We start from the raw sequence: 12,672 nt of genomic DNA, 5'->3' as shown, positions 1-12,672 counted from the left end.
AAAATCGAAAGGTTCTTGGCTACCACAAGGACAATTCCATTTCCCACGACCATCTGTCCCTTCACGGAGAACGAGGGGGACGGATCTGTTTCGGTCCCGGTCGAACAATAGTTACTCCTGAACCTTATCCGTGACCATGAAACTTGGGCATGTTATTGCTGCAATGATAAATAGCGCTCTGGTCATTTTCTTTCTTCTTTTTTTTTTGTTTAATTAGGCCGGATCGTATTCTGCCCTTATTGATCGCATCTTAGTAGTCGCCCAGTCTCAGTCTGGCTTGCTGGGTGGCAAAACCACTTTGCTGGGGCTAGTGAATTAATCTTCACCACGTGGAAGTGATGCCAAGAACGTGGGAGTCTTCCATCTCATCGCCGATGCGGGTGGATAAAGTGAGACGTAAGCTAGTCATGCAAGAGTATTCGGCGCAAACGACGGTTTATATAGATAAGGTGCGAGATCAGACCGATCCTGGTGAAGAAACTCTCAAAGCGCCCAACTACGTTTTCATTTTCTTTGGGTCAGTGGACACTTTGCCAAGTACAATGGTCTCGGATCGAAAACATACCCACTTGTCTTCGCCAACACATTACGGAGTAGATGTAAACATCTCGCAGTCGGCCAGTCAAAGAATCATCGCCTTGTCTCAGCCAATCAAGTCGTTTCCACCAATCTCTTGCATCGAGACCATACGATACGAGGCAGGACCCCCGATAGGGCGTCCATGAGGCTACGGTGACATGTAGCGTCTCTCTGACCTTGCTATAGATCCTGGGATGCTGGGATAGAGTACATACGTAGTACGCCAGAGTGTAACCCGCTCTCGTAACTGAGGAACCTCCAGATTTGCGCCCGACCGGGTTCCACGTGATGGGCCAATGGACTCTTCCACTGGCAGGAGCGACCACTGTTGCGCCAGGTTTTGAAAATACTTCCCAGTTGGCTTTGCAGGCGACGCAATGAGGTGATGATGTGACGACGATTTGTGCATGTGCTCTTCAAGTCCAAGTTCCAGACGGAGTCGCCTTCAACGTTGACCCTTCGCCCACTGCCACTCACTGCCACGCAAGGCAAGACTTCAGCTTCGGCCCTTCGTTCGATGATCTGGCCTTCCTCAGCGGCTCTTGGCAACTTCTTGACGCAAGGGTCGGTGGTATCTTCCACGCCGTGGACAGCAATGACATAAAGGCGATGGTGAAGCCGGACCCCGATGCAAGGCCCGAGGCTTCAGCACCCGTGCGACAACGAAAATGGCATTCCAGAGTCTTCACGGGTTGCGTCAACTGTCGCCGGAGGCATGTCAAATGTGATGAACGCACCCCTTCTTGCTCAAATTGCACTCGTTTAAACCTCCTGTGCAACTTCGACCGCAAATTTGTCTTCAAAGCCGTCAGACACGCAGGGTCTCCGGGACCCAAGGCTGACAAGAGTGGCAAGGTCGCAACGGCGTCCTCAGAACCACGAGCATGCAGCAGATCCGGCTCAGCGTCATGTGGTGAAGATGGTACGGATAACATCAGCGCTCAGGAATCATTGTCTACTGATGTTGTCGCGGTCACGGATACCATGTCCCCTGCGGGGTCGAAAACTCCATCATCAAGCCTATCGTTCATATCAGAAGACTTTGCCTGTAATTCTAAACATGCCAGATTTCCTGTCAAAGGTCAATACATGGCGTCACCCGTCTACTGGTGTGAGGCTACCGACATGCCACGGCAAATTGGTTTCAACGACAACTTCTATTTGCACCATTTCCTCGAAACCGTCTCATCCTATCTCATCATCTATGACACTCCTGCAAACTCAAATCCGTACCGACAGCTTCCGGGTCTGATGGGCAATTCTGGTTTGCTTCGAGATGTCATGAAGGCCTTTGGTGCCATGCATATTGCCGGCTTACCGGAAACTCGAAACCGTCAAGTTCATCATAGTGCAGCGATGAAAGCGTATGGCAATGTTGTTACACAGCTCCGGGATACTGTAGCGTTTAACCAAGGCCACCCTACGTTGGAGCTTTTAGCAACAACTCTGCTTCTTTGCATGTTCGAAAAGATGTCATCCAATGATGCGTCTTGGAGGATTCATCTCGCCGGAGCTGCGCAGATATTCCAATCCTTGTATAGTCCACGGGTTGGCCCTCCGTCAAGTCCCACCAAAAGCAGTGGTATGGAATTGTCTGGCGTATCGCACACTCTTCCACTACGGCGATTTCTGGTTTCTCTCATGGCGTATCTGGATGTCGCTGCATCTTTGGCAACTGGGGACGGGCCATTGATACAGGGTGACTATTGGGAAACTTTTGGGGGCGGATGGGAATACAATATGGGGGTCCCCAGTTTCGCCAAAGTTCGGTCACCAACCGACCGCACAATGGCTCAAATACGTCAATCATGGTCACGAATCATGTCTATTCAGACAGATATAAGCAAGTTCGTCAAGATGGAAAAGGAAGGATTGACACAGCACCAGAGAGATATGTACTACAATGACTTGTCTTACAGGCTGCGGAACTGGCAAGTGTCAGCACCTGACATTTATCTACGATTACACCAGCTGGATTCCATGCCATCGGATGCTACGCTCGAGGAATTTGAGACACTGACTGCCGCTTCATGCATTCAGGTATACTCTCTGGCCTGTGCCGTTCATTTGGAGACGGTTAAAACACGCAGAATCGGGAACGCTGCAACTGATCCGACAGTTGCAGCATCAGTGTCTCGCATTTTGACTCTAATTATCGGCTTTCAGTCCGGCATCAACCAGCTGGCTGTTCTGTGGCCTCTTTTAACGGCTGGAATCGCTACAGTTGATCCTGGGCAGCAACAGAGTATAAGAGAGCGGTTGACAGCTATGAGGGGTTTTGGGTTCAAGGTTGGCGCCTCCTCATCTCCTTGCTCACCAACTTCCTCAACTGACGGTGTTTTGTCTGTCTAGCACGTCTCACGACTTTTAGATACATTGGAATATGCGTGGGAACAAGAACGACTATTCGGCCGGGTTGATTACGAGGAGTTTAAAAGGTTAATTTCGGCTAATCTGGTTCCTTAAGATGAAGAACAAGCAACAGGAGATATTACAGAGCGATCATCGCATTTATGGCACTGCCTTTGTTTACGATACTCGTCGACTCGCAATCCATGGTCTCGGAAATATCCCGTTTCAGTACACAAAAACATTGGCCCTGAATTTTTCCTTTCTCACCATGGTGGTATGACCGAGAAGAGTAAACGTGATGTATCGACCCCCGATATGGCTCAGGCGAGTGCGTGCATACAGAGGCCATGGTCAACTTGATTAACACGAGACGTACGGTTGTGCTGTTGCCCCAATCACAGAACATTGCCACCGCTTGGAACTGGAAGCAAGAGTAAAGGCGACAGCGCTGTGATGACGTGACACGGAGTGCCGGAGATGTCTCAGAGTAATTTTTCACTTGGAAACAGATGCTCTACTGAGTCGCGTTTTCTCTTCTATTTTGTGATAGTGGACATTGCGCACACAACTGGAAGACAGTTCTGGGACCGACGTCAAGTCCTACAATACGTATATCGTTGAGTTAGCGAACATCTGTAGGTGTTCCTGGTCGATTCGAATATTTGTGGCTAGCAGAACCAGCATCAGGCCCTTGTTTGGGGCCATAACAGCAAAACCTTGGATCCCTTCCAATCGATGGCCGAGTCAAAGTATAGGACACATGCCTATATCAAGACCGGAATACTCTCCCACACGTTACTACGGGGTAATATGACCAGCTCTACAGCTCTGAAAAGGAAAAAGACGTCAGTGCTACGATATCGGTATGGGCATCGAGATCATATTTTCTCGATCCCAGTTGCGTTTATCGCCAAGGCGGTGATAGGTCCTGCTACCGGGACTCTGGTGTCGAGAGAAGAAAAGTACTGGACTGGACTGGACTAGACAAGCCCCTAGATTCGCAATACTCTCAATCAATAATTCTTCTGACATGGACAGCGGAGGTCCTCGGCAAGCACCACAAATGCTGATATGGTGAGCTCTGCCCTTCGAGCTACTTCATATGCACGATGCTTCTTGTGGTGAGAGTGAATCTGCCACTGGGACGTAGATTACAGGCTAACATTGTGCAAAGCTTGAGAGAGACCAAGCTCAGACTGTACTGTAGCAGAGACTGCAAAAGCACCGTACTTGTCATTCTTCACCGCCGACTTCAATGGGCACCTTTCTCGGACGTACCCTCATGCGTCTTGGAAATTGTCAGCCGCTGGCGCAGGGTTCCTCCACATGGGGTTTCCCGGATCGCCAGGGTTTTTACGTACAGTTAACTCTAGACCAGGGATAGAGACGGGCGATCATTCCACATGAGATAGGCGACTTTCCCCAGCTGCTTGGCATATTTTAGGCACTTGGACGCCATCCTCTGCTCGTCCGATGCTAGAATCCTTGTCAAGAAGCAAAGTGGCTTCAATGTTCTCCGCATCTACAGCAGGCCCCTGTCGAGCTTCTCCATGCAAACTGTTACCAACCGCATCAAAGCACCACACAGCCCTCCCTGTCCAACAAACGATTTCTTGGACCTCGTGACCCATTGTACAATGGCCTCCATGCAGAGTGGCGGCTCAGCTATGTTTGTGTGTCTAATATATTTATTTTGCCAACGCTATTCGGTACAACCTTGCATTACGTCGTGGTACAACATGACGCAACTTGACCTCACAGTGCGCCTCCCTTCCCCACCATGTGTATCGATTATGCTATAGCCACTCTGCCAGGCGACGAGCAGTTGAATGTTCACCTGTCCGTGTTGCTTCGCCAAGACTTCATCATTGCAGCCTTCGTTTGACTGGCCCAAGCCCGCGCGTGCGCTGCGTACCAACTCCGCAGAGAAGATGCGGAGACAATTGGAACAAGATGTGTTACAAGGTCTCCCAAGGTCCGTACATACGGAGGAGATGGGTCGGGCTTTAAATAGGGCGGCCTAGTCGACAGTTTCTGGTGGTGTTGATTGTAAAAGAGGATCTTGTGGGAATGACGCAGGAAGTGTTAGTCCCACAAGTGGCGGTTTGACATTTTGAGCAACCTTTTCAAGAACCCTTCGACTTGTGACCATTTTCGCCTCTCCGTTTCCCAAGTCTAGGAGTTGGCGGTTTCGCGGGTGCGAAACAGGATCGCTGAAGATGAATGGCGTTTCGTGGCAGGGTCTGGCTGAGGTATGTATTTCGTTTCCGTGTGCAATTGAAAACACAACTCATGCCAACACGTCAACGCAGCGCTTTCAGAGAAAACGGGCAGCCGCTATCCCGACAAGATGGACAATTCCACCTCTGAAGCTCGACGAGGCAATCCGCTCGACTGCCCGTCCAATCGACTTGCTGCCGCGCCTCCTGTCGTATAATGAGATGCAAATCACAGCCCTCGGCGCTGCAGAGCTAGCTGCCAAGATCCGGAATCATGAGCTGTCATGTATCCAGGTAACAGAGGCATTTTGTCACCAGGCCGCCGTTGCGCAGCAATTGACGAATTGCCTGACCGAGATATTTTTCGCAGAGGCAATGGAGCAGGCCAGGCAGCTGGACGATATGCTCAAGACGACGGGGAGGCCAATTGGGCCTTTACACGGAGTGCCGGTCTCGATCAAGGACCACATAAACATCAAGGGCCAGCACACTACAGCTGGCTATATTTCCTTTGCGCGGAATCCTGTGAGGGACCAGGATGCCCAGCTGGTGGACGTTTTGCGCAACGCTGGTGCCATCATGTACTGCAAGACGAACAACCCCCAGTGCATGATGACGTTGGAAACGGTAAACAACATTTACGGCCGGACCGTCAACCCGTGGAATAATAAGATTGGCCCTGGAGGCTCCAGCGGTGGCGAGGGAGCGCTTCTTGCCATGCATGGCTCCCCCCTGGGAATCGGTACAGACCTCGGCGGTTCGATTCGAATTCCGGCTGCATACTGCGGTTTGTATGGTTTCAAGCCCTCGGCGAAGCGAGTTTCCTTGCGTGGATCAGAATGTACCATGCTGGGGCAGGAGTCCGTCGTGGCCGCTGCAGGTCCCCTGGCACACAATGTCGATGATTTGGAACTCTTCTTCCAAGTCAATTCTGATGCGAAACCGTGGCTCAGGGAGCCGTTGCTTCGCATGCCGTGGGTATCCCAAAGCAACCAAATGCGCCATCAGAAGCTACGAATCGGTGTCATGCTTTGGGACGAGGTGGTGATGCCCCATCCATATATTACACGGGTAATTGGGGAGGTGGCAAAGAAGCTGAAAGCTTGTGGACACGAAGGTAGTTCTACACGATGCGTTTGTAGAACGTTGAAAAACAAAACAGAACTAATGCTGCGGTAGTCACCGAGTTCAGGGCGTACGATCACAAACGGGCATGGGACGACATCTTACTACCACTGTACTTTACTGACGGCGGTCGGGACATAAAGCAAACGCTCTTTGCTGGAAACGAGCCCATCTTCCCTTCTGCAAAGAGATTGCTGGACGATCCAATTGTCAAGGAGAGAACACACCACGAGATATGGAAAGTAAGAAATATCCGCGCCGCATAGGGAACTAGAAGTCCATTTTCCATCACTTCTAACAAGGATCTCCAGCTTCACCTCGCACGAGATGACTACCGCACCGAATATCTCCAAAAATGGGCCGAAACGGCAAACTCCACATCCTCCGGTGAGCCCATAGATGTGCTTGTCTGCCCTGTGTCGTCCGTCCAAGGCACGCCGCATGATGTCAAGCCGTGGTGGGGGTACTGCGCACAATGGAATCTGCTGGATTATCCCAGTGGCGTGATTCCCGCTGGAAGAGTGCTCAAAACGGATGCTTATCCGGCAGACTATGAACCCGTGAATCAGCTGGATAAGGAGAATATGAATCTCTGTAGGCCGCATATTGCTCACTGGAGACCACGACTGATTCGGCTGACACCCATGCAATAGATGACAACGACTTGTACTATGATTTACCTGTGGCGATTCAGGTAGTCGCCCCGACTCATGAGGATGAAAGACTCATGGGAGCCATGAAGGTTATTGACAAGGTAGTGAACGGTTAAAAGGCGTCCTTGGGGAAGATTGCTCTGAATAATAGGGGGAGGGCACCATTGTTAATAAGAGACGTTCATGATGACGAAACCAGCAAGTCGTTTTTTTTTTCCCGCAGACACTCTGCCAAGATGAAGCGGCATTCTTTAATGGTTCCTCAGCTTTGTCATAATTTTCAAGAACCATCTTCTGAACCTCGCTTTTGCTTGTGAATGGAACCACCTTTGGCGTCCATTCAGCTCAGCAGGTCTCCCCAGCTTTCAAATTCATCCAAGGCGGCCATCGGATCCAGACCCCGGGCCGCTGATGGTCCCACATTTTCGTGACGTGTGATCCGATATTTCGGGTAGTTAGTTGACTTACTTTGGGGCCGTCCAAGACAAGGCTCGCTATTGTATTTACAGTGCGGCCCTACGGAGTACAGGGCAGCGAGATCCGAAACACCTGATTGCCCGGCTCCCTGGTCCAAGTTTCGCGGTTCCCTTGACATTAGGGAGTACTGTGGTGGCTATCCACCAGGTCGTTTTCCGATGCTACGAGGGCACTGCACTTGTTTACAATATAACAATTCATCTCAAAAAAAACCAAACGCCATATTCTTTAACGCAAGATATACATGTAACCAAGGCCGCCCGCCAAACCTGTCAAAATAGAAACCCAAAATCAGAACGAAAAAGGAAGAAGAAAACGCCGTTTCATCAAGGGTATATCGTATTCTCATCAGAGCCCTGCTCCCGCCGCCACTTGGGCTCCGGAACATCCACCTCTTGAAGAACCGGGCGAAGCTGCATAATGCTCTCGTCGCTGTTCCGTAGACTACCCCCCAGGAAAGTCGTCCTGTCGCTCTGCCGAGCAGCCTCACCCGGCGCCTCGTGGTCTTCTTCGGGCACAGCAACCAGCACATGGTCGCTGGTGTAGCTAACTTCACGCGTGATGCTGGCACCTCGAGTGCGGCTTGGCACCGTGCCCGTCACGACGAGCGAGTCCGGCGACACGTCTCCCGGGGGGCTATCCCGTCTGTAGTCGCTGCTCGTCCGCCGCTCGAAATCTGATCTGGCGCCGAGCGAACCCCGGCGCGCCACGTATTCGTCAAACTGCGTATCTCGCTCGTGGCTGTAGTAGTAGCTTGGCGCTCGTTGCATATCGTTCAACATGACCGGTTCGTTTTTGGCGGATCGAAGAGACCCGATGCTCGGGCGGTGTGAGCCAACGGGCCCGCGTTTATCCACGGAACGTCGGATGCTCAGGCGGCTGGTGTATGAAAAGTCGGCGTCTTCGCCGTCGTTGAAGCCGTACCCTTTGACGTTGACCGGGCGCACGTAGTCGTCAAACGCCGACAGTCGCCTGTACGTGAGAATGGCGTAGATTGCCAGCGTGATGGCCGTGATACTACAGAGAATGATTAGCCGTGAAGGACGAGGGAGGGAGGCAGGGAGGGTCAGGGGTGGTTGCACGGTTCGACACGTACAATAAAGCAACGTCCAAGCCGATACCGACAAGTGACTGGTATTCCTTCTCTTGCGCATAAACCACCACGTCGAGGGCCAGGATCGCCGAAGCGCACGTTAGTTTGACAACGTGGGTGAACAGCACGGTCCACGGCGTCAAGGCTTCGCTCATGTATTTGACGATTTCTATGAGCGTGCACGTTGCCGCAACAAAAGACATGGCGACGTTTGTTGCTTCCCATCTATTTACGGATTAGATGACGCATAACGGCAAGGCATGAATAAATCTGCAACAAGGTCTGAATACTCACACCAGCTCAACCGTTGGAACTTTGCCAGCGCTCTGTCGCTCGTCATAATGTTTCAGAGTATCACCCAACCTCCATGCAAACAAGCCCATCATGGATGTTGTGAGAAGAAGTTGAAGCGCCCAGATGGGAAACAACACCACCGCTCGCCATCTCGCGCGCTCAAACTGCGCCTGTGCCCGATGATTCGGCATTTCTGCCTCGTCCTCGCCTCAAAACGAGACGGTAGGGACGCAAGATGGAAGGGCACTACTCCAAGCAGATTCCAAGGAAATCGTCGTACGTGTCTCCCGTCTGCAGTTACCAGTACCATTCAAGTCGTCTCGTCACTCTTCCAAATCGATAATCTTATTTAGCAGAGCCGGGTATTCACAGACTCCTTCACCAACAAGCAATGGACCAACATACAACAAGGGAACAAGATAGAACAGGACAGCAAAAACCAACCAGGCTGCAAGCCTCCCATTTTATTAGGCTGCCTCGGCCTCGGGACAGCCCGGTCTGCCATTTCCAGGCATAGTATTCCTCATCTTTGCTCTCAAGACCCCATGTCATGTCAACATTTTGTGCAACGATTCCCCACTTGGCAATGCAAGAGGCTCGTCCCGCAGGCATGAGGCTGCCATCCACAGAGAAGCCATCCACAGCCGGAGACGATCAGCGTTATATCCTTAGCCTACCGGTGTGCCCGGCAACAAGCAGGGACAAAGGCCATGAGCCCAGATGCCCCGTCAATGATGAGCTGGATCCCCGGTTTTCACTACCCCGTGGGATTCTGCCTACCCCCAGTGTGAGTGATTACACCAGAGCGCCCGAGGCTTGCGGCTGAGGCAGAGCTGATGAGGGCGCGGCGAGACAGGAATATTGGCGCAGAGCACGGAGACTCGGAGATGCGCTCATTGGCCGCGCTTTGTGACGACGACGCATGTTTTCCCAGTGTCGGTCAAGGGAGAAGGAAAAATAATGCACTGGCTCTTGGCTGTGGTTGTACAACCTCATGTGGGAAAACGGGCTCGACCAACGTTTGGTCTGGAACCAGACACACGGCCCTAGACTTGCTGGCCAGAGGTGAAGACACCTGCAAGTTCATGCCCGATTCCAAGAATAGAGAGAATAGCACGGGAATCTAAAAGGATTGCAAAATAACGCGCGTCGTGAGATTCTGCGTCTCACGTCAGAACAAGGCCATTTTCTCGCCTCCTTCTCCACCAAGGGAGCCTGGTTTGAATATCGATCCTTGCCTGCTGGCCATGGCTTGTCATGGCAGCGCGAATTCCTTCCTTCAAAGACGTAGTTCCAAGCAGTCAATGCCAGGGTTCGAAAAAGGAAAGGAACACACGAAGCATCTGTCCTCAAGCCTGGCGTGATGAAAGGGGAGTCCAGCAGGGCTGATTTCGGACTCCGCATGTCAGCAGCCCCAGACCCGCTGCTGCACTGTGAGCGTCCAGTCTCCAGGTCAATCTCGTCCAAAGAGCCTGAATGAAGGTTGGGCCCGGAAACCATAGATAGAAGTAGAGAAGATGCCTCGTCAAACAAAGCTCCGAAAGACGCGCCTGACACACATGAAGAGGGAACATCTATCCCCGGAGCAGAGGGGCACTTTTTGACGCGCGCCTGTTCGGCTGGATGTGCGGAGTCGAAGCCCGAGTCGAAGTCCTGAGGTTAGAAAATGCCATGGCAAGGTCGGTGACGAGTTCATGGACGCCAGATTGTGATCGCGATTCAGAACCACCAAACACCTGACCAGGCAATTGGCCGGTTACATGATCAATTGTTTTTTTTCTTTAATTTATATTTTTCTCGCCTCTGGCCTGTTTATGGTTGCATTTCGCCATCTTGGATTACATTGCTAGCCTGATGCTCGTCAGGCCCACATCGCTACAACATGCTTAATAATTTACAATCCCAGGCTTCACATGGCTCGGCTGTGACGTGCGCAGGAACAGGGCAAGGAGGCCATTCACCGAGCTTGACTCGCAGGTCGAGTCATTCACATAGACACCCAGGGAGGATACACGCAAGCGGCTTGACGAGAGAAGTTGCAACACCTGGTTCTACCTGGAACCGGCGTCTCTTCATTAACTGTAGCATCGCAGGGCCAAGCGTTGTTTGCTAAGGCTACCATCATCAGTGTCTCCAATTCATCAAGCCTCAGGAAAGACCACGGCGCCATCTGGTAGCGCCTAGCCCATCCATGTGGCCGTAGCTAAACGAGTGACCGAAACACGTTGCCAAGACATCTCCCCAAGACCATCGAGGCCTCGGAGCCCGTCGTGTTTACTTTGCAAACAGCAATCCTTGTTCCAATTTCAATTAAAATCCAGCATCCGTGTTGGCCAGGTTGACGTTGGAGGAATCAAAGGGAATGACATTGCCCTGCGAGTCCGTCATGGCCGCCGTGTCGGTGTCGACGACAAACTCCTGGCGGATAAAGATGTCCTTGTCATTGCCTGCCACGAGGTTAGCCGGTTTGTTCTGACGCTTTGCTATGACACGCTTTGACGGACCTGAGGGAGCGGCCATGACGGCAGTGGCAAGAGCCAAGAGAGTGACGGCGAAGAACTTCATTTTGATAAAAGGGGATGTATGCGTCCAGAAGGAGAATAAGAATTAGGCTTATTGTATGAGGAGAGCGAAGGAAGAGCTTGTTATTGTCGACTTTTTTTTACCAGCTGGAGGGAGTGACTGACGGACAAGAGACTAGCCACGAGGGCCATGGGAGAACAACATGTATATATATATACACATTTATGAACATCGGTCGAAACCCCCCCCACGGCACGAAACACGGGCCCAGATATTGCAATGCCTCCGGCATAAGAGTACCCCAGACTTCATCTGGTACGGTATTCTGCATGGGATACGGTGAGCCGCCGGGCGGAGAAAGGAACAAATGACAAATTATGGACCAAATATAGTGTCAGCAATCATTTTTGCAAGAAGTTGAGACCGGGCCAGACCCCTCTCAAAACGAACTACGACGCATCCCAACTTCGCCGCAGCTGTCCCAAATATAGCCTGATCTTTATCAGACCAGGAGCGCAATATATGAGATGGCCGCGGAAGGCAAAGCTTGGTATTGGCGAAACCAAGGCTTGTCGGGCTGTCAGATCTCCTCTTATCAAGCCTTCATACAGCGTCGCATGGGGTCGAGATACTAGAAGGGAGGGCATGAATCGGAGATGCAAGACTGGGCTGTGATGGTTTTAAAACATGCTGAAACGCAGAGGTGCTTCAGGCAACTTTCGGGCGTGGAGCAGGAGAGACGATCAGACACGCGTGGCTGGAGTTCCGGTCAGAACGACCGCCTCGACAGCCCTAGCGCCGGCGTACGGGCAAGGTCGTAGTTCCAAGCCTAGATGATGTCGGGTCGGATTGGAACCAGTGAAGCATTCTTGGCTTATCATGGGAAAGCTGTGCAGGTCAAGGCCGATTTCTCGGCCGGCTGAGGAAGCCGGAACATCGGCGATTTTGAAAATCCGGCTGCTTGCATTATTGACGCTGCCGTATGCAACTGATACAGTACCTCTCCTCCAAAGTAACCAAGCTTCGCGAGTGGCACGTAGTCCTCGCCAGCTTTGAATGTAAACGGCACAAAAACGTTGAAGCAATCACTCTGTGCCACGACTCCGTGCAATCTCAGACCGACGTGCCCTTGGCGTTTGCCTTTCCGTCCACGTCATCGCCTTATTTTGCGCCTCCAACATCAATGGCACTGCACCTCCGCCCATCACAAGACCTTTGTCCCACTCCGTCAACCAAAGCTCAAGTATGCGAATTGGCCCCATTGTCGCCGCAGATTTTTTGATGGCGTCTGCGCCGCTCGCACCATTCGGAACACACAGTTTGGCAGCTTGTTCCCTTTGAAGCCTGGGCTTGCGCA

At 51.8% G+C, this 12,672-nt stretch overlaps 4 protein-coding genes across 4 annotated transcripts; 2 read left to right on the top strand and 2 right to left on the bottom strand.

Moving 5' to 3' along the window:
* Positions 1–947: 947 nt before the first annotated feature.
* On the top strand, positions 948–4,558 carry J3458_018876 (uncharacterized protein). Its single transcript, XM_066121294.1, has 2 exons — positions 948–2,868; positions 2,932–4,558. The coding sequence occupies exons 1-2, from the start codon at positions 1,189–1,191 to the stop codon at positions 3,043–3,045; spliced, it is 1,794 nt and encodes a 597-aa protein (XP_065973649.1). The 5' UTR covers positions 948–1,188; the 3' UTR covers positions 3,046–4,558.
* A 592-nt stretch (positions 4,559–5,150) lies between these two features.
* J3458_018875 (uncharacterized protein) lies at positions 5,151–7,044 on the top strand (the record flags this gene model as incomplete). Its single annotated transcript, XM_066121293.1, has 5 exons — positions 5,151–5,183; positions 5,244–6,267; positions 6,330–6,517; positions 6,587–6,869; positions 6,929–7,044. The coding sequence occupies 5 exons, from the start codon at positions 5,151–5,153 to the stop codon at positions 7,042–7,044; spliced, it is 1,644 nt and encodes a 547-aa protein (XP_065973648.1).
* Positions 7,045–7,731: 687 nt separating this feature from the next.
* On the bottom strand, positions 7,732–8,701 carry J3458_018874 (uncharacterized protein; the record flags this gene model as incomplete). The annotated part of the gene is made up of 2 exons (XM_066121292.1): positions 7,732–8,422; positions 8,502–8,701. The coding sequence occupies 2 exons, from the start codon at positions 8,699–8,701 to the stop codon at positions 7,732–7,734; spliced, it is 891 nt and encodes a 296-aa protein (XP_065973647.1).
* Positions 8,702–11,102: 2,401 nt separating this feature from the next.
* J3458_018873 (uncharacterized protein) lies at positions 11,103–11,357 on the bottom strand (the record flags this gene model as incomplete). The annotated part of the gene is made up of 2 exons (XM_066121291.1): positions 11,103–11,239; positions 11,297–11,357. The coding sequence occupies 2 exons, from the start codon at positions 11,355–11,357 to the stop codon at positions 11,103–11,105; spliced, it is 198 nt and encodes a 65-aa protein (XP_065973646.1).
* Positions 11,358–12,672: the final 1,315 nt, after the last annotated feature.

This window comes from Metarhizium acridum (assembly GCF_019434415.1).
Source record: "Metarhizium acridum strain ARSEF 324 chromosome Unknown scaffold_555, whole genome shotgun sequence".
NCBI lineage: Eukaryota > Fungi > Ascomycota > Sordariomycetes > Hypocreales > Clavicipitaceae > Metarhizium > Metarhizium acridum.
This window is presented reverse-complemented; position numbering and strand designations above follow the sequence as displayed.